Raw genomic sequence first — 21,776 nt, 5'->3', positions numbered from 1 at the left:
TGAATTTTTCAATTAATGGTATTAGACTACATGGTTAGCCATTTGGGAAAAAATTAAAAAGCTAAATTCCCATATAGCTTCTTTTTTTTTTTTTTTTTTTGTGGTACGCGGGCCTCTCACTGTTGTGGCCTCTCCCGTTGCGGAGCACAGGCTCTGGACGCGCAGGCTCAGCGGCCATGGCTCCCGGGCCCAGCTGCTCCGCGGCACATGGGATCTTCCTGGACCGGGACACGAACCGGTGATCTCTGTATCGGCAGACGGACTCTCAACCACTGCGCCACCAGGGAAGCCCCCATATCACTTCTTATACTAAAATAACTCCCACAGGAATCAAATTCAAATGTAAAATTGTAGATGAAAATGCAACTACATTTATATAGAGTTATAGTCTTTGAGTGATGTTTTAGTTAAACATAACTAAATACAGAAGCCATAAAGGAAAAGGTCAATAAGAGCACATAAAAATTTTTAATTTCTGTTAAGGCTTAAAAAGAATATAAAATAAGGAAAGAAAAAATAGACAATGACAACCTGGGGGGAAACATTTGCATTAAATATGACAAACTGCCAAATATCAAGATATAAAGAGCTACAAATCAATAACTAAGAAAGAGATGAACAAGCGATGAGAAGAGGAAAAAATGAATTATAAACATATGAAGTTACCCTCTTGAATAAAAAAAGTGCAACTTAAAATAATGAGACACCATTTTTATCTAGCAGTTTGCCAAATATTTTAACATTTGCCAAAACCTGACTTCCTCAATACTTGAGAGTATGAAGGGACTTCTCAGGTGGCACAGTGTATAAGATTCCACACTCCCAATGCAGTGGGCCTGGGTTTGATCCCTGGTCAGGGAACTAGATCCCACATGCATGCTGCAACTAAGAGTTCGCATGCAGCAACTAAGAAGCCCGTGTGCAGCAACTAAGAAGCCCTGGAGCCACAACTAAGGAGCCCACCTGCCGCAACTAAGACCCAGTGCAACCAAATTAAAAATATATATATTTGAGGGTATGGGGAAATAGGGACACTCATGCACTATCTGTAGGAATGAAAAGTGGTACTTTTGAAAGGGCATTTGACAGTAACTATAAAAAATTTTTTTAAATACTACATATGCTTGTTTCAAGAGTGTTTGTAGTAAAACAAATTTAAACATGATCTAAATTTCCAAGAACAGGGAAGGGGCAAATAAATAAGACATGGTACATCCACAATATTCAACAAAATGTAGTAAATGTCCAAGACATATTAAAAGAAAACAAGGTGCAGAACGATAGATTTAGTATGGTGCTATCTGTGTAAATGAAAATGAAGGGTATAAACAAATAAATGCTTATATAGGCATACATAGTATCTGGAAGGACAGATCAAAAATTTGACTTTCGTTATGTCTTGAGTGCAGGACTAAGAGTAAAGAAAAGCATTTACTTTTTAAACCTCTTCATGCCATGGATTATATTTTTTTACCAAGCATACTTTATTTAAAAACAGAACTTAAGGGGCTTCCCTGGTGGCGCAGTGGTTGAGAGTCCGCCTGCCAATGCAGGGGACACGGGTTCGTGCCCCAGTCTGGGAAGATCCCACATGCTGCGGAGCAGCTGGGCCCGGGAGCCATGGCCGCTGAGCCTGCGCGTCCGGAGCCTGTGCTCCGCAACAGGAGAGGCCACTACAGTGAGAGGCCCGCGTACCACAAAAAAAAAAAAAAACAGAACTTAAAAAGTAAATAACAGTTTAAATACGCCATAAACATTGCTTTGATTGATCAACTAACATATATTGAACATCTACTACATGTCAAGTTTTGTAGCAGGGACTGGGTCTTAAGCAAATAACTATTAAACTATAATAATTGAGAAATTCAACTTTCTACAAACATTTATTAAACATACAAATAGGTGATTTCCCAAAAAGTGACAGAGTACTATTTTTCCTCTCATTAACTTACTCCCAATCCCTTCACGTTAAGAATTATTTCCAGGTAACAAATTCTCCCAGGAAATACTTTGTTCCTTAAAAGTATTTCACTCAATTTATTATCACATTACTAAAGAACATGATTTGAATAAGGAATGACTTAATTGTTAAGCTAAAATAATAGTGAATTTAACGGTGAATTAGGTTCTATCAGAAAAGGTGGGCTCAAACATTAGGTCCACCAACAAATAATAAATATGTTAATGAATGGTTACAGTAAAGTCACAACTCTTCAAGTCCAGATTTCCTCATATATGAATACTATCAATTTCATAAGGATGTCACGTGCACAAATTCAACCATATTTATTCTTTGCCTTCAGAGATGAATTGATACATATAATAGCCCATATTTAAGAAAAGCAAAAGATACCTATTTAACAGAGGTTAGTATTACATTTTAAAAATTTAACTCAAATACATACTCTATTTATAAACTTCATTCTGAGAAGTTCACTGAATTCAGTTATATTTTGTAATTTCCTTGAAATATGTAACAGTGAACTTACGAACCAACAGAATAGGAACAGAGTTGAAGAAGTTCAGGAATATAAATACTTGTGTTTCTCCATACCACCTGGTTAACTATAGCGAAGACTAACTACCACTCAGATTCTGCTGCTTCATTCATTTTTTTTTTTTTTTACCTTCTCTACTACCACTTAGCCCAGTGAGTACTTCCACTAGGTCCCTTCAATGTTTTCAAATTGTCTTGCTTTCCTACTCATTTCTTTGATTATGAACCACAATGAAATGTTCTATAAGCAAATACAGATAACAAAAATACCAAAATAACAACAACAAAAAATCTACGAAGAACTAACATTGTTTTTTCCTGAGCAGATGCAATGTGAATATTTATTAAAAGTTTTTCTTTTCCCCAAATAAGCCATGCACTATTACCACAGTCCATAATTCAAGACAGTATAACTAAATTTAAACTAGCATGGTACTCTAGGAATACTACTAGTTAGGAAAGAATAAAGATATAAACTATTTTCAAAGAGTCAAACAAGCACTGTAACTAACAAGCATCCAACAATATGCAAAAGAAGGAAGAAGGGGAAGAACCAAGGAAAGACATTTCAAAATTGTAAAGTACATTACTATCCATGATTCTTTCCTCTAGCATGAATAGTGATCTATCTCAAGAGAAATAAAATCCCAAAATATTAACTATCAATAGGTACAATTTCAAAAGTACATTATAATGTACCACATACCAGTCCAAATAGTGAGCCTTTATGTTCAAACTACTTCTCTAAAATTGTCCATAAGAATGGAGAGTAGTAGTTTCATTCTGAACATTTCCAAACAACCCTTCTATAAGTTTTTCCAACTCAATATCCAACTAAGCTTTTATTTTCCAACTCTGAATATATAAGAGGAGCAGAATGTATGAAAAGTGATGGAAAAATACTACATGGTTTTACTTAAATGTGTAACATAAACACATGTAAGTCATATTTACATATCAACACATATCCAAAGTACATCATTTATCTTTATAAACAGTATAAACTCTAACGTAACATGAATTCTCTTTGAATGTATCAGTAAAATCTATGATTGTTTTAGCACACCCATTTTTAGATTTTAACTACAATAGCTTCCTTAACTGACCTCCATTTAACTGACCTGCCTTAGACAATACCTTTTTTTTTGCCCTTTATTAAATATGCCTCGACATGCTGACCACTCTCAACTAGTATGCTATTTTTAGTATATTCAGGCACTTCCGGCCCACTAGTTGAGTTACATGTTTAACAAGTCAGTTGGTTGTTCCTAAACCTGTTTATGCCAGTTTACTTGCTGTAGTTCTTATATAACTTAAACATCATGTAAATCTATGGAATACAAGAGCTGTTTCTATGTAAACTACATTGAATGCAAGCTAAGTAGAATGACTCAACAAAGGTTAGTCATTCGTTTAAAAGGTATTAAATTAAATAAAGGTGAGACATCTGTAAAATATTAGGGAAAAACATTAAAAGTCAAAAAGAGGAACCTATATTTAGGGTTTTCCAAAAGTATCTTTAAGTTTTTATTCCACTTTAGAGAATGAAAACTGGAAATTGCAAATCAGGCATTATGGATATAATACTTTACACAAGAACAACTTCTGTCAACTCCATATTCAAAGACATACTGTTAGCTCTACATCAAAAAGTTGGCAAGTGAATTTCCTGCTTTAACTTTTTCAATAACTCACCAAGTAACTGTCCCCATCTATCAGATATGAAGCCATCTAACATCTTTTTTTCTGAAGCCCTTGTTTAATGGCTTGCTGTAACCAACGAGATAAATGCTACATGTCTATATAAAATAACAGTATGTAGTAATACACTCTAAAATAATTTTATGGAAAAAAATATTAGACTGCACGCTCCACAAGAGCAAGGATCTTAATCTGTTTTGTTCATAGACATATCCCAAGCCCCTAGAATAGGTTCCTGGTGTATAACTTATGCTCAATAAATATTTGTTGAATGAAGGAGAACAGGAGCTTACCGTGATGACAGCCTTGCTAAGACAGATGGATCCTCTACAGCCATATTCTGTCTCATCTTCAGATTTGTAGTAACTCAGAGTATTATTTTTCAAAACTACCCAACGGTCCTGCCACCCATGAATGTAGTTTGTCCACTGGAGGAGAAGAAGACAAAAACTTAAGTCAGTATTTTAGAAATGCAAACTTTCTGAAACAGCAGTCAATCTAAGTTTAGAACCAAAATGTGAGAAGTCCTAACTTAATTATAAACAGTAAAAAAAAAAAAAAAAAGTGAAAAGTTAAAAATTTCCAGATTGTATATAATTTTCAGTAATTTCTACAAAATTATAAATAAAATAGATAATAAAATATAACATTTTCTTCTAATATTTGAGGAATAAAACTGAAGCACATTTCAGTTAAAAATTCTGCTTTACTCTTTGTGTGCTTTCATCCTCCCCTCCTCACCACCTTCAAAACTCTTAAATTGTTTTGGTCCCTGTCATAATTGACATATTCAATAGAAAAGTAAGTTTGGCTATACAGTCTGTCATTCTCCTACACCAAGTACTGCATGAAGCCTTCTAAATCAACAGAAGTAGAAGTCAATCATGGCCCAAACTCTATTTTTGTTGTAAGTTATTCCTACATGAAAATGTATGATGTTTACAACTACATTAAAGTAAAAATAGATTATTAATCTTTAGTAAGTCTACATCAACTTTATTTTTACTTCCACAGAACTCAATATTATAGAATAGTTAATTCATTTTCTAAGTTTCTCGAAGATCTATTTTTCAAATTCAAGAGTAAAATACAAACATAAAACTGGTTTTCAAAAACATACTTGGATTATCTGTTTCCAGTACCTACAAATGGTTTCTGTGTTGCTAAAGTTTCGCTGCTGCACAGTGAAGATCACAATCAACAAACGTGCAAAGGCAGAAATGTAACCTCTATGGGAATTGTTGATATTGCATGTTTTTATGCTCCGGGGTTTTAAGCACAGACAATTCCAAAAACTATCTGCTAACTCAAAAACTATCTGCCAAAAACTAACTCTAAATGGATTGTTAAAAATATACTGCATTGGCTCAGAGGAATCTTTTTTTTACTATTTCCTAATTCCACAGGTTTGAGATGGTTCAGCTCTTATATCTTCTAAACTCCATCATTACAGGCCCTCCCTGAGAGCTTATCCATGCTGCCAAGTTAACTCATTCTTTCCTGAGGGCTCTCTAATCACTATTTCCTCATTTGAACTCCCTGCGATTTACTACCACTTAAGACAGCGACTTGAAAGACTTGAAATAATGATGGTTACATACAAAACTAAATTTACCTCCACCCATAGGATGCACATCCCCCTCTGTTCCTACTTCCTTGGCTATACTGCTACTGCCAGAGCCATTCAGACTCAAACCTGGCTCAGCGTTCCTGTACCGTATGGACAGAGCAGTGGATACAACATCAGAGAGACTCAACTACTTTTACCAACTGTGTGAAAAGTTCTGACAATTTAACTTTTGTGAACTTCAGTTTCTTTCCTCCGTCACTTGAATGGGTGAATAAAATCATGAATACACCTACTATATTCCTAGGAGATACTCAATACCTGACTGTTTCTTCTTAATCTTTATAGCCCATTATCAATCTTTCCTTCCTATTAAACCCTTAAATCTGACTCCTTTATCTTCAAGTAATCCAATCAAATTATCGGGTTCCTGGATTCCTGAGAAGGCTTAATAACCTTACCTCTGATATCTTCTTTTTTATTTTATAACTTACATAATCTTATTTATTAGGCATATTTTGCTTACTTATCTTACATATTAACCTCATTGAGCCTCCAGCTCCAAAACTTACATGAACAACTCCCAATTGCCTGTAATACAAATCATTTAGACTGGCATACCTTAATCCTACCTCGCTTCCAATTACTGCCCGTCAGAAAGCTACTAACTGTGATTGTGGCCAAGTTACTTACCTGTTTGTTTGTTTGTTTCTCAAACTCTACCTCTTAAAGTTGTTTAACATTAAGCAAGAATAGACTTAGAACACTGACGAGCACACAGTACTTTTTCAGTTGGAGGCAGAGCTATGCATAGCTAATGAAGCTTAGAAACCTTCAGGGAAGCTCACAAGAACAGACACCTTCCAAAGTGACAGAAGGGGCCCTAGAAATCATGTGTCCATATTTTCATATTATTTTCTTACAGAGGACCCAATAATTACATAAGCTTCAGGATTTACGCAGAAAATGTTAACTCCTATTCACAGCTAGAAGGAAGATTTTTGCCTTTTCTCTACCCTCATAACATTCCCTGGCTCTTCCCCATTTAACAGAAACAAGGCAATATGCAGACACTGCAGGAGAAGCAAACAGTCCTGTCTCCAATAGTCCAGCAAGCATAAATGCAAGAGGAAAAAAAATACATTTAGAATAAGAGTCAGAAGCAAGTTACTAATAAAATGCTATAGGAATTCAAGAGAAGGAGCTCTGGGATGGTTGGTGAAATAAGAAAAGTCTTTATGAAAAGAATAGTTGAGATGGACTCTACACATGGACAGAATTTCAGCAAACAGGTATGTGGGGAAGACGTTAAGGTAAAGATAAGATAAAAAGGATGGAGAGAATTCAGAAGGAACTGGATGAGACTGACCAAGGCTTAGTTGCTCTCAAGTCCTACTAAGGCATCAATCTTTCCCCATTCACAATCTATCTTGATATTTGTTATAACCACCTAGAATTATTGTCTATCCAGTATTTTTGGAACTTATGTGCCTAAGAAGCAAGTCTGTAGAAAATATATTTATATAAAAAAAAACCTTTGGGCTGGTGTACAAGTTTACTCCACCACCACCATTCCAAACTCACTCCATTTGGCGGGGGGAGGAGTGGGGGACAAAACAAATTAGTATTTGGACTTAACTACATTACTAAGCAGAAGGAAAAGAACAGAGGCTGAGTTCTAATTTTGTTTAAAATTACCAGGTGAATACAAAGGCTGAAAATATATATGTACTTTAAATTTAAAAGCATTCATTCAATAAAAAATATTATTGATTAAAAAGCTTCCAAGAAAACATATGTAACCATAAATTGTTAAATTTCAGGGAAATTTCCTTCATAGCTGTTAACAAGAACACCAAAACTAAGTTGATTCTATGTATGCAGCAACAATGAAGTTATTTACGAACCAAAGAAGTGGTCAAATACTACATTTCTATACACTTAGATATCAAGAAGATAGTCTTCCATTTTTTTGTCATAAAGTATACACTTACTACACTGCTCTAAGTAAGTGATACTCAGATACTCATATACAGTATATACTCAGAGCACTGGTGACTCCACCAATCACTACGAACCTCCTATCCCCCAAAAAGTGATGATCAATAGTTCAAAAGTACGGCTTGTTTTGTAAAATACCTAACACTCCACAATACTAATTTGGAAGTCTGCTTCTCATTTAATGAGAAAAAAGTGGTGAAATTACCTGCATCACTGAGAAGCAAAGAGCCCATTTCATAACAGTTCCAAAGAGAAATGTATACTTATTGCACATGTTCAACATAGATTCTTAAATTACACAATACATTTAATCCAAAGAAACCCTAGAGAGCTTCACTTTACTGAAAACTTTTCACTGAAATTCCAATAATGATCACAGTATCAACACACACCATAATTTTTCTGTATGCAAATTAAAGTTAACACTCACAAGCCTTAGTTCTGACATACTTATGCCTTTCTTAGGTCCTTTCTCAGCCTTCTAAAGACAATATAAAAGCTAGTATGAAACAATTCCACAAACAACGTCCCAATGCTTAGCCAAAGTATGTATATTGGAAGCAGGGTGATTTCTTAATAGCCAGTGGCTGCACATGATCTAGGATCTTATGACCAGCCTGTTGAGAGACTGGACCTTGCTCCCCCTCTCCAAGTTAACTGCTAGCTCCAGCCATTTCTAAAAGTTTAACAGGAAGAGAGAAGGAAGTAAAAAAGACAATGTGGATCTTCTCATAGCAAAAACGTTAAAAAAAAAAAAAAAAAAAGAAAGAAAGAAAAAAGAAAAAAACCCCAACAAACCCCAAACTATGTACTACCAAAATAAGAGATCACCCACCTTCTCTCTTAAAAAGGGCTTCATCCATTTCAATTAATTAGCTTTCAAACTCTACAAATGACTATCTGCTTTGCAAACATTTTGGAAAAGTGCTTTTAAAAAATTTAGTAAAAGTAAGATGTTTTTTCCTTACTTTGGCCCACTAAGAATATTTTACTATTAAATAATGCTCTTCTTCCTGGACTAAAGGTCTCCATTCTGACAGGTTTCAAGTTACTGTGAATATTTCTTGTACCTATCACCTGACTATTCAATAGCTCTTCTCTGAACTGGGGTAAAGAGTACGGGGAAAAGTACAAAACTCCTCCTCTCATTGAGATCTTTCACTACATCTAGCCTGGCATAGTTTATCACCTCAGATTTCAGCACCAAGCCGAGTTGCTCCGGCTTCTGTCTCAAAAGCAGGGTCTGCAGAAACCCCTCGACCCTATTCTGCTTGGCATCTCCGGACTAATCTCGTTTGAGAGGTCTGAGGTGCACGGTTCCCATGCCCAGTCCTTCGGGTACCGCTGTTGCCCAACGCAAATTGCTATACCCGGACAGCTGCCGCTCTGGGTCCCAAGTCACGGTGCGCATCCCGCTCCCAAACAGGATCCGGGGTTGGGACAGGTCTTTCCCGGTCCCAGGCCGTCGAGCCCCAGAGCAGGCGAGGAAGACAGTCCCCTTCTGCCCCCACCCCCACCCACCCCTGGCCCGGGCACTTGTGCCGCAGTACTCGGGCCCACACCCCGGCACATTCCGCAGCCCCCGCCCCGGCAGAGTCTGTGCCTCGCGCCCAGCCCCACCCCATGCCCTCAGCGGCTCGCCTCGCCGCAGGTGAGTCTGGGCAAGGGGTCCTCGGCCCCGCGGGTTGCTCACCTTGCTGAGGACCCCGCAGCGCTCCACAGGCGGCCCGGACTCCGTCTCCGGATCCTCCTCCGAGCCCGACGAGTTCCAGCTCTGGTTATCCGACATGGAGGCGCGACAGCCGAGCAGGAGACCGGCCCCCGCTCCCTGAGCTGCGCCGGCGGAGGCGCCCAGTCCCCGGGGTGAAGCGTCCGAGGATGGCGAAGGAAGGAGTGCCCGCTCGGGAGCAGAAGGAAGCTGGAGGAGAGACGAAGTGCGCCCGCCGCGCCGCCGCCGCCGCCGCGCCTGACACCGAGCGGACCGGGGAAGGAGGACGAGTGGCGAAGGAAGCCTGCCCTTCCAGCCGTCAGCCGCCGCCGCCGTCGTCGCCGTCGCCGTGACCCTTGCGCTCTGCCCGGCGCTGCCACCCGAACTCAGCCCCCTCGATGCCAACCTCGGGGTAAACGAAAAGGGGAGGAAGAAGGGAAAAGAAAATCTAGCTGCAGAGACCCAGGTCCACTCACACCTCCGCTACCGCCGCCATCTTCCTGCCTGGCCCACTATTTACCCTCCCCTCCCCTCCCCTCTCCCCTCCCCTTCGTCCTCCCATTCTCCCCCCAGCTCCCCGCCCCGTCCTCCTCCCAACGTCTGACGCAACACGCCGAGGCTCGGACTGCCCTCCCGCAGCCTACCTCCTGCCCTCCCGGGTGACGCCGGGTAGAAAAGTAGGAGGAACGGAGAAAGGAGAAGGAGGGACGGGGACGCCACTGTGCTGCATTCTGGGAAGGACGCTGCTCCGTACGCCGCGCAGCCTCCTGGGAGTTGTAGTCGTGGTCCTGAGGCAACTGGAGAGAGTCGCGTTGGTAAGTTTTGCCGCCTTGGGGACGAGCAAGGGGAGGGTGGGCTTCGTTTGACAGTTGCGTGACCCGCCCCCTCGGCCGCGCTTCTATCTCAGCCTAGTGTGTTTATGACGAACTTATGCCGGGCTTGGGGGCCCGGACGTGAGATAACTCTGCTGAGGATGCCCGGGCTTGCCCTCCATGGCGGCTTCCCGAAAGCCCGGGAGCATCTTGCCGCTTGCCCGGACAGAAGTGTACCGGGCGCTTCCGCTTCAACCGGGGGCCAGGGGTTTGCGACCTCTCGAATAACAAGGGCGTTTCTTTCCGTCAAACCACCTCTGCGAATTTCGAAGGTCTTCCATCTCGCTCTTTAGAAGTTAGACTTCACACGACGTTTCCCTGTTTAGAAGGAAGCATTTAGTCCCTTCTCACTAGAGCAAGAGCTTTTCGTTGTTGGATTTACAGAGTTTTTATGTGGAAAGTAATTTTAAAGATGTCAGAGAATAAATGACGTTGAAGAGTTGTTATAAAGTAAAATAAGAATGTGAGATGAGGGCCTGGAGTTTTCTCTTAGTTGTAAATGAGTGTTTTCCTGACACCCAAGTTAACAACAATCTCTACTGACCTGCCTTCCTCTGAAACATAGGAGGAGTTGGAATAGAAACTGTCATGTATAACAAAAACCAAAGTGCAGTGATCTTATTAAGTAATAAGGGATTAGGCAATAGGAGGCTGGCTTTGCTTTAAGACTAGAATTGAATTAGTAGAAGGACCAATAGAAGATCTAACAAATCTTGTTTAGTCTCTTTGTATACATTATAAGGATAACTTTTATGGGGAGAGCTATAACTTTGTAGCTTCAGTTCTTTCATCCTGTTTGCTACTTCTCCATCTCGTCAATTTCCTAATAATTGCCAAAGGTTATTAAACCTTGGAAAGAATACCTGCTTACTGCAGATGACAGGAGAATAGAAGTGAAATTTTGAGTCTAGGGGAAAAGGCACAGTGGCCAGAAATACCTCTGGTAGCCAAAGAGGTCAACTGAACTGGGATCTTCAGGAAAAAAATGGAACGATGGAAAGTGTCTCTGAGAAGTACCTATGAATCTTTCATTTTCCTAGATTTACACTTAAAAATGCTGGATCTGTTGTAAATCAGTTACAAATCATTTTTCCATTGTGAAATCAAGTGACAATGCATAGTTGAAAGCCATTCAGATGAATAAAACCTTGAGATAAAGCTTTTGAAAATACTTTGTCAACATGTTAATTAAAACATAATCCAAATTTTGTCATTCAAAAAAAGAAAAAACCCACTTAGCACATTTTTCCTCTTTATTGAATTAGTAAATTATACCTTTGGAATATCAAATATTGTAGCAATTAAATTTTGCTTTGCCTTCCGATTACCTAATATAGTTGACGTCCTTTTTCTGATTCTTTTGAGCTCTAGGTTTTAAAATGTCATTAATCTCAAGGAAATGATTGTGAATTGTTGAGAACTGCACTTCATAATGCAATTTAGAATCATGGAAGCATAGTATATATTTATTTTTGTTTTATTTTAAAAATTGTTTTGGCTGCATTGGGTCTTCGTTTCTGTGAGCAGGCTTTCTCCCCTTGGTGAGCGGGGGCTACTCTTCGTTATGGTGCGCGGGCTTATTGTGGTGGCTTCTCTTGTTGCAGAACATGGGCTCTAGGCATGCAGGCTTCAGTAGTTGCAGCATGCAGGCTCAGTAATTGCGGCACACGGGCCCTCGAGCATGCGGGCTTCAGTAGTTGTGGGGCACAGGGTTAGTTGCTCCGCGGCATGTGGGATCTTCCCGGACCAGGGATTGAACCCGTGTCCACTGCACTGGCAGGTGGATTCTTAACCGCTGAGCCACCAGGGAAGTCCCTATATTTATTTTTAAATGGAACTTTCTATTGTATTTTATGCATTTCTTTTTTTAAAAAAAATATTTTTTTATTTATTTAATTTTTTGGCTGCATCGGGTCTTAGTTGTGCCACACAGGCTCTTCATTGTGGCGCACGGGCTCAGTAGTTGTGGTACAAGGGATTAGTTGCCCTGTGGCATGTGGGATCTTAGTTCCCTGACCAGGGATCGAACCCACGTCCCTTGCATTGGAAGGTGGATTCTTAACCACTGGACCACCAGGGAAACCCCTTATGCATTTCTAAGTTGTGTGGTTGTAACCACCAACACTAATATGACTACAGTACCCACTTAATCAGTAGGAAATTGTTTCATTGTATTTAAAATTAATATGAGAGAAATTGTCTTTTTAAAAATGTTTTTGTGGGACTTCCCTGGCAGTCCAGCGGTTAAGGCTCCGTGCTTGCACTGAAGGGGGCATGGTTTCGATCCCTGGGGTGGTGGGGAACTAAGATCCTGCATGCCCCATGGCGTGGCCTAAATAAATAAATAAAAGCTATTGCCACATTGTCTCTCTATACTTACAAGACTATTTAAAAATGTTTTTAAGTACAGAAGGATTTTTGTATATTGTTCAGAATACCACATTAGAGGTTGGGATTCACTTCATTTTTGCTAATGGGAAGAAATTGCAATACAGTAGTAAAATACATGAGCTTTCTCTTTATGGTGAGAGTGACAGCTTCTCAGTTTTCTCGCTAACTTAGAACCTTCCCCAACCTTCCTGTAAATATTCCATATTTTCTCTTTTAGTAGTTTTTTTTTTTAACTCTTAAAACTCGAATCCACCTGGGATTTATTTTTGCGTATGGAATAAGGTAGGAATTGTTTTTTAAGGACAGCCACTTGGCCCAACATTTTATTTAATAGCCTATTCTTATGCTTATATTTATATGATACACAAAATCTACATATATCTAGGTCTGTTTCTGGACTCCATTCTTTTTCATTGATCTACTTGTCTATACCTGTGCTAATACCATACTGTTTTAATTATTTAACTTTATACTATTTTCGTATATAATACCAAAACTCTCCTGATGTTCTTTTTCATTTGGATATTTTTGTATATCTTCTCTTCCAGATGAATTTTAGAACACCTTGTCAAATTACATGAAACACTCTGTTGGAATTTGGATTAAGAATGCACTTATTTTACGACGAAAATGACATCTTTACAGTATTAACTCTTAGCCTCCGTCAGGCACTTTACATATCTGATCTAACTTATTCCCTATAAACCACATAAGGTGAGCATTGTTGGCCTCATTTTAAGGATAATGAAACTGAAGCTCAGTGCTGCTAAATAACTTATCCAGTGTCAAATAGGTACTAAGTGTTGGACTTAGGATTTGAACACAGATCTGATTTTAAAGATCATATTCTTTTCTTTGCTTCAGAATACCTCTAAAAGTGAGAAGAATTGTGAAAATAAATAACATATCCTGTAGATGAGTATATCAGAGCAACTATGCTCTTAATTCAGCTAATGATTTTGCGCATTTCATTTACCCACTGCTTACATCTATGCTGTTTTATTTAACCCCAATGAAGAATTTATTATTGCTATCCTATTTCTATTATTTCTATTTCTAATATTTCACATGAAGAAACTGAACCCAGAGAAGTTAAGTAACTTTCTAAAGGTCATACAGCAGTAAAGAGCGTAGTTGCGGTTTGAGCCCAACTATCCTGATTGCAGCGTTCATTCTCATCCCACTAGAGTTCTTCAGTTCCTCTTCTTTCTCCCCATCTTCCACTTCACCTCATTCTCCCACCTTTTTTCTCCACAAAACACCAATCCCAAAGCCTTCATCCCTACCTCACTCTCTGACTGCAATGACACAGAAGCCAAAAACCCAGAGGTGCTGGAAGTGAGAATCTTGCAGTTTTACTGATGAACAGGAATATCCAGTCGCGCCTCCCCCCACTCCCACCCCGGCTGCGATGCACGGATTGTCGGATCCTAGTTCCCTGACCAGAGATGGAATCTGGGTCCTTAGCAGTGAAAGTGTGGAGTCCTAACCACTGGACCACCAGGGAATTCCCGGGAATATGTCTTCTTGATGCTAGAACTGTAGTAGGAGAGGATGTCCCAAGTTGAAATTGAAGACATTGTCTAATGTTTTTAAATGATGCTATAAAAAGCCTTCTTTAGTATCTTAGCCTGCCGTAACAAAATACCACAGTCTGGGTGGCTGTGGTCCCTCTTCCTCTTCTAATAAGAACACCAGCTCTATTGGATTAGGGCCCTACCATTATGGCCTCACTTAACCTTAAATATCTCCTTGTAGTCCCTGTCTCCATATACAGTCACATTGGGAGTTAGGTCCTCAAAATATGAATTTGAGGGGAACACAATTTAGTCCATAACAGAGCTTATAGGTTCTGTATTCTCACAGTATTTATTATGGTAAAGATGCATTTGGAGTTAAATAGTCCTTTTTAGCTAACCTGGGAATTTAACTGTTTTTGGTAATCTTTATAATACTGTTCCCAACTGAAACATAACTAGTTAAAAACTGGGGATTTACATAAGAAACTTGATTTTGAAAATTTAAAGATACTAATCTATGAAATAGAGGTAATGATCTATGAATAGCAACAGTCTAAAAACTAAAGTGCTTCCCTGGTGGCGCAGTGGTGGAGAGTCCGCCTGCCGATGCAGGGGACGCAGGTTCGTGCCCCAGTCCAGGAGGATCACACATGCCAGAGTGGCTGGGCCCGTGAGCCATGGCCGCTGAGCCTGCGCGTTGGGAGCCTGTGCTCCACAAGAGGAGAGGCCACAACAGTGAGGGGCCTACATACCGTAAAAAAAAAAAAAAAAAAAAACTGAAGTACAAGTGAACAAAATACAGCATATGAATAAAACAACTGATTTTTTTGCCCTATTTTAATGTCTTGAATAATAATCTGGGTGGTGAAATTATGGACCACTTGAATTTTTCTCTTTGTACCATTTTGTATGAAAAAAATATATCATGTGAGTATGTTTGTGCATGTGTATATGTATCACTTTTGTGAGAAGAAATGGTAATTATAAATGATATAAATTAAAGATTAATCTCTTTACACACAGTGTTCTAAATTAATTTTCAACTTAGAGTTGTTAATGTCCCTGTTTTTCCATACATTTTCCTCTTTACCATCAAGAGAATTGATGATTACAGGATTTCTTAAAAAGGCCCATCATTGTCTTCAGAGTTATTTTCCCCAAGCTGCTGACCCCTATCCTTCACATTTTGATACATACGTAATGACAGTTATGTCACAACTGCTGTCTCACTGACAAGGATTATATGAAGCATCCCGATTTTTTAAATGAAAAAAATGTGTGTTCTTGAAGCAGTGAAATATGGTACAGTCAGCCTTCCCTATCTATGGGTTCTGCATACTCGGATTCAACCAATCTTAGGTCAAAAATATCCAGAAAAAAAAAAAAGTCTAGAAAGCTCCAAAAAGCAAAAGTTGAATTTCCTGCCCACCAGCAACTATTTACACAGCATTTACATTGTATTAGGTGTTATAAGTAGCCTAGAGATGATTTAAAGTATACAGGAGGCTATGCATAAGTTATAGGCAAATACTGCACTATTTTACATAGAGGTCCTGAGTATTCATGGATTTTGGTATCCGCAGGGAGTCCTGTAACCAATCCCTTGTGGAAACTGAGGGAGGACTGTACTTGGTTTTTTTAAGCATTCTCCCTTCTTCCCCCCACCCCCAAGAGCACTATTTGTAATTTTTAGAATATAAACATATACAGACAGTCCCCTACTTAAAATGATTCAGTTTAGGATTTTTCGACTTTATGATGGTGCAAAAGCAACACACGTTCAGTAGAAACCATACTTTGAATTTTGAAATTTGATCTTTTCTCAGACTAGCAACATGTGACATGATGCTCTCTTGTGATGATGGGCAGTGGAAGCAAGCCACATGATCATGAGGGCTTAACAACCATTCTGTACCCATACACCTGTTCTGCTTTTCACTTTCAGTACAGTACTCAGTAAATTACATGAGCTATTTAACATTTTATTATAAAATAGGGTTTCTATTGGATAATTTTGCCCAACTATAGGCTATTGTAAGTGTTCTGAGTACATTTAAGGTGGGCTAGGCTAAGCTATGATGTTCAGTAGATGTATTAAATACTTTTCCTACCTAAAGGTATTTTCAGCTTACGATGGGTTTATTGGGACATAACCCCATCGTAAGTCAAGGAAGATCTGTGTGTGTGATGGGGGGGACACTACCATTGTGCAAATTGCATTTTTAATTTAACAGTATATTGTGAACATCTATTTCGTAGCGTTTGTTTTAATGACTGCATAGAATTCCTTTTTTGATGGGCAATCAACATTTTTCATGTTTTGCTATTACAAAAACGCTATAAAGAAACACTAGTTTAACTTTATTTTTGTGCACTTGTCTAGCTCTTTTTGGGGGTTAAATTCCCAATAGTGAGCTGCTCAAACAGAGAATATTTTACAGTGGGAGACTATCAAATTGTCCTCGAAAAAGTTTGCATTAGTTTACGCTGCCCAGTAGTGTGTCTGAGTCCTTCCTCCCCGCCCTCCCACCACCCCGCCCTGCCCCAATACTTGAAGACAAAGGATGGTGGTAGGATAGCATTTGAGCAAACTATTGGAAGGAGATAATGGTAGGAGGTTACAATTTCAGAATGAACCACATTGGAATACTTTTATGGGTATTTATTTTGGTTGACCAGTTGGATATTACACTATTATTGATCTTATCAAGGCTCTTTGACTGAAGGAATCAGAAATATGTGTGGGGTAGCTCAAATAAGAAAATGTTATCGTAGAGATCTCTGAATCCTCAGCTGGGCTTCAGTACACGTATTTCAATACTTGGAGAATGAGGATTTGGTGTTTTTCTATTCATCTCTGGGGCTTCATGATATCTTTCATCTCTGTGTTCTTGTGTTCTCAATCTCAGTTTATTTGTCTCTTCAAATCTCATCTTGCATGTTGTCCAACTTGTTTTAACTACCTGTCAGTTTCAGGGCTCTCTCAATGTCTCTTAGTTCGGATTCTTAAAAGAAATAGGTAGTTGGCCAGCCAGTGCTCTACTCAGCTCTTCCCAAAAGTGTGGAATGTAAGTCTACTTCTTCTGTGGTTTGTTGGGAGTGGGAGGCCAACTGGAAACAATAGGCATATCTAGTATATATAATTTGCATTATATTCTAACTGTAGTGGTAAGAAAAGGGGCATTCTGAGGAGAAAGAATTATTTAACATATGTGAAAATCTCATTGTCAAGCACCACACAGATATTAATTCTTTTCAAAGGCATAAGCACATATTAGCACATGATAAATGGTTAATATGTGCAGTATTAGACTGCATATATTATTTTGTTCCACTAAAACATGAGTTTAAAATTTTTTATCCACTTTTTTTCTAATTTTAGTCCCCAGAGTAGCGCTCAGCACATAGAAGGCAGTCAATATAATTAATGTATTTTACCTTATCTTTCAGTTAATAATTTAATTCAACAAGCATCTAATATGCAGGATATTATGCTGACTACTGTGGGTAGTTTTTGTTGTTGTTGTTATAAATTTATTTATTTTATTTATTTTTGGCTGCGTTGGGTGTTTGTTGCTGCACGTGGGCTTTCTCTAGTTGCGTCAAGCAGGGGCTACTCTTCGTTGCGGTGCACAGGCTTCTCATTGCGGTGGCTTCTCTTGTTGCGGAGCATGCGCTCTAGGTGCATGGGCTTCAGTGGTTGTGGCTCGCGGGATCTAGAGCGCAGGCTCAGTAGCTGTGGCACACGGGCTTAGTTGCTCCGCAGCATGTGGGATCTTCCCGGACCAGGGATCTAACGCGTGTCCCCTGCATTGGCAGGTGGATTCTTAACCACTGTGCCACCAGGGAAGCCCTGTGGGTAGTTTTAAAATAGTGACTAGAACAGGAAACAAGATAAGAAAGGTATACATGTAACTATAGGAGTTGAACTAGTATTTTGTAAGTTAAAAGCAGGTAACTTTTACTCCTACCACCTGACAGTGATAAATCCTGTTCTCTAATCGTGTTATCTAATCCTACTTCTACTGGATCTCTGTAGGCCACCTGCTCCAGGTCTTTTTAGTGAAAACAATGGTTATTTGGAATTTTAAAGAAAAAAGGATTGTCCTCGTTTGCTGATCTCTTTCCACCAAGTTATCATGTAAACTGTTTAATGAGTCTTGTCACATTCGAAATATTATAAATTGGTAGATCTTTTTATGGCTTATAACTCTGTGTGTGACATTCAGCATGTCCCCTAAATGAAGTTAAGAAGTTTAAAAGATTTAAGAGCTCCTCTGCAAGCCTTTTTCCAGTTTAGCCTATACTACTTGTCCTTTTGAATGCTTTTTATTTTCCTTTTCCTGTTTTGACTATTAATCAATCACATTAGCCTGTTAGGCTTAGTGTTCCTGTCAGGCCTATTAAAGAATCGTGTAGTTTCTGCCACTATGGTGATTCTCCCTGAGTTCAGAGTGAGCAAGCAGATAGTCCCTGGGTGAATCCTAGGGTTTCATCCTTAAAAACCGTATGGCTTTGGTTGTGTATTAAATAAATGCTAAGTTAATAAACGGCATTAGTATAACCAGTCTTTTTATTACTATGTATATCCCAATTGTTGTGGTGTTATATGCATTTGTAAAATGATATTTACATAAGTATATCAAAGTGGATATTCATTTATGTAAAATGTGAATGCGTTTATGTCCATTTCTGATGATGTAAGCACCAGTTTCAGAAATATTAGGGGCTACAAGAAACTTGCATGTATTCATCTTTTATGACATTATACAGAATTCTTTTGTGATATCTTTGTGAGTGTATTCAAATAAGGAGGTCGTATACAAACCTGAAAAGTGAATGTAGGAATATTGAGGGCATTGCTCCCCTATGTATCTTAAACTTTTGAGTTGGTGCAAAAAAATAATTGTATTTTACCTGTCAATAGTCAACATCTGGCCTGCCTATCTCCCAAATTAGTGATTTTCTCTTAGACTTAGATCTTTACAGGTATATTCATATCCAGTGTAAGTAACCCAAGTGTACCAGTCTATGAATTAACTTAATTAAAGGATCTGTCAAGTTTTTTAAATAGTTGAACAAATTTTCCGGTTGCTGAGAAAAATACCAACAGCCAATCATAAAATCTAGTTGAGTAAAAGGAACCTTGTAGTTAATCTGACCAATTTATGTGCATTCTTTATGTATGAATGGTCCCCACAGCCAGACAGCTGCAGAATTTCTCTCCTTCCTATATATGCTGGTACTATTTTTTTTTTCCTCATTCCTCCCCTTCCCCTGCATTACTATTGTTTATATGTGTTGTGCATTACTATTGTCTGTTACTATTTTTCTTCCTTTTCTGTTCTTCCTCTACTGTAGCAGTCATTGGCAGTAGTGATGGGAAAAGCAGAGGAGGGAGTAGGTGAGAAATAGTGAGAAGGTAGAAGAAGCAAAAGCTTTAATAGAACCTTCATAACATGCTTTCCATCCTGTTGTAATTGACTTATAGGAATAGTGAAAATTATGTTATGCCCATTCTTAATTCTTACTTCCGTCCTTTTTCCCACCTCACTATCTCAAGAGCCCCTAAAATTCTCACCATTTTCCCCAGCCCTGTGAGTGCTCCTCATATCTTGGTTTCAAATATAGGCTTGGTGTCCTTTTACTATATCCCAGTCTCATATTTTTTTCCTCAATTATGATTCTAAATGATTAGTAGCACTAAGTTAGGTTATCCTTGTTGTGATGATGGATATTTAACTAGGCATTGCCAGTATTTACCTTGCTTACTTTCTTTTTCTTTGTTCTGTTTCTAACTACCCACACTTCATTTGGATTGAAAGACTTTGTTTTATTGACATCAATTATTATTATTATATTATGCTCATACTGCTAGGACTTACCTGTTACTCTGATCCTTAAGGTGAGTTTGCATATATATCTTAGACTCCCTTGTGTGTTGATTTTTACCATTTAACTCTCCAAGGACAACTTTATTTGAGGGGGGAGGGAGAGGTTCTCATTGATACCTTAATACACTGCATACAGCTACTTAGGAATAAGTCACATCTCATGGACAGTTCTAACATTCAGCATTAAGACTGATTTCAGAAACAGAATTTCGAAGAGCATGTAGGCTACCCTTTTGTCCAGTTTCATGTTGTTCAGAGGAGAGCCAAGTCAGGCATGTTCTAAGCAGAATTATTCTTTCTTACTGTTGAATAATATTGAAATTGTATTCCATTATCTTTTATTTATATCTATTTGGTTTTGTGGGTTAAAAACTTGTCAGGGGTAGTTGTCATTTAATAGGTTTCACTATAACAGTAAAAAATACTTTAGTCTAAAAAGTACATAGTATACATATGTAATAGATGAACAGGGATATTAGTGTCCACTCTCTGCATGTATACATTTTCTTTCTGTTTTTCTCCCCAAGCTTTTGAGTCTCTAACTTTTAACCTCTTTTCATTACATTGAGAAATTACACTGAAAAATTATTTTGTTACTATGTTAAAGCCATGCTATATAGAGCATTGTGTTGTTAAGTATTGGTAGAATCCTCATGATAGTTATTTTGTAAATGTGTTTGCTTTCTGTTTTTCTCCCCACCCCTTTCATTGTTTCACTTTTACTGTAATTCCAGATCCTCTTCTTCTTAGTCAAGTAAGCTGAAAAATATTATTATGGAATATGCATGCTGTTATGGTGATATAGTTTATTAATATACAGTTATCTTCATCTTCATTTAAAGTATTTATTGAAGAACTTGCTATATGTTGATCCTGATTAAGGTGCTGTAAAAATGAGATATATACGACATCTTTCATAGATTCATTATTTTCTAGCATACAGAAATGTATGTCTAAGAATGTAGACAATAATGCTAGACTGTTTCAAAATATAGACAAAAATAAGTAATAAAACTATTGATATGTTTTTAACAGTTACATTATTATTAAAGAGCAAGTAAAGCTTTAAAATTACCTGTCATATAGTGAGTGTTCAGTATATATGGATTAATGGAATAAGTTTAGTTGGTTGATGATTGAAGGGAAGTTGTAGGAATTGCAATTAACAAGCCCAGGAGAAAAATCACTAAGCACTGTTAAAATTCATGAGAAACTGAAGAACCAAATTCTATCATAGTTTTTTTAAGGAAGAAGTATCATTTGTTAAGGACCTACTCAATGTCAGACATTGTTTTAGATTTATTACATTTAGTATTCATTTTTTCACAAAAATCCTGCAAGATAGACAGTATCCTTATTTTACATGTAAAGAAACTAAAGTTCAAAGAAGTTAAATAAGTTGTCCAAGGTCCTAGCTAGTAAATAGTCTAGCCTGGACTTTTAAACTTCAGAGGCTTATACTATGTACTTTTTTTTTTTTTTTTTTTTCTTGCGTTTTGCGGGTTTTTTTTTTTTTTTTTTTTTTTTTTTGGTTTTTTTTTTTTTTTTTTTGGGGTACGTGGGCCTCTCACTGTTGTGGCCCCTCCCATTGCGGAGCACAGGCTCCAGACATGCAGGCCCAGCAG

At 38.2% G+C, this 21,776-nt stretch overlaps 2 protein-coding genes across 3 annotated transcripts in view; one reads left to right on the top strand and one right to left on the bottom strand.

The window, feature by feature from the left end:
• Nucleotides 1-10,497, bottom strand: part of CERT1 (ceramide transporter 1) — a 129,390-nt gene extending 118,893 nt beyond the window's left edge. The window contains exons 1-3 of one of the 2 annotated variants that reach the window (XM_007461604.1): nucleotides 10,119-10,497; nucleotides 9,460-9,868; nucleotides 4,492-4,626 (exon numbers count right to left, since the gene is read on the bottom strand). In XM_007461604.1, coding sequence (XP_007461666.1) covers nucleotides 4,492-4,626; nucleotides 9,460-9,868; nucleotides 10,119-10,204 — 630 coding nt within the window. In that variant the 5' untranslated portion in view covers nucleotides 10,205-10,497. Of the gene's footprint in view, nucleotides 1-4,491; nucleotides 4,627-9,459; nucleotides 9,993-10,118 lie in introns of those variants that run through there. The other variant, XM_007461605.1, reaches the window with a different exon arrangement.
• POLK (DNA polymerase kappa) overlaps nucleotides 10,194-21,776 on the top strand; it is a 72,423-nt gene continuing 60,840 nt past the window's right edge. Inside the window, exon 1 of the mRNA XM_007461606.1 lies at nucleotides 10,194-10,280. The gene's annotated coding sequence lies outside the window, so the exon portion shown is untranslated. The remainder of the gene's footprint in view (nucleotides 10,281-21,776) is intronic.

Source organism: Lipotes vexillifer, unplaced genomic scaffold (assembly GCF_000442215.2).
Source record: "Lipotes vexillifer unplaced genomic scaffold, Lipotes_vexillifer_v1.1 scaffold779, whole genome shotgun sequence".
Lineage (NCBI taxonomy): Eukaryota > Metazoa > Chordata > Mammalia > Artiodactyla > Lipotidae > Lipotes > Lipotes vexillifer.
This window is presented reverse-complemented; position numbering and strand designations above follow the sequence as displayed.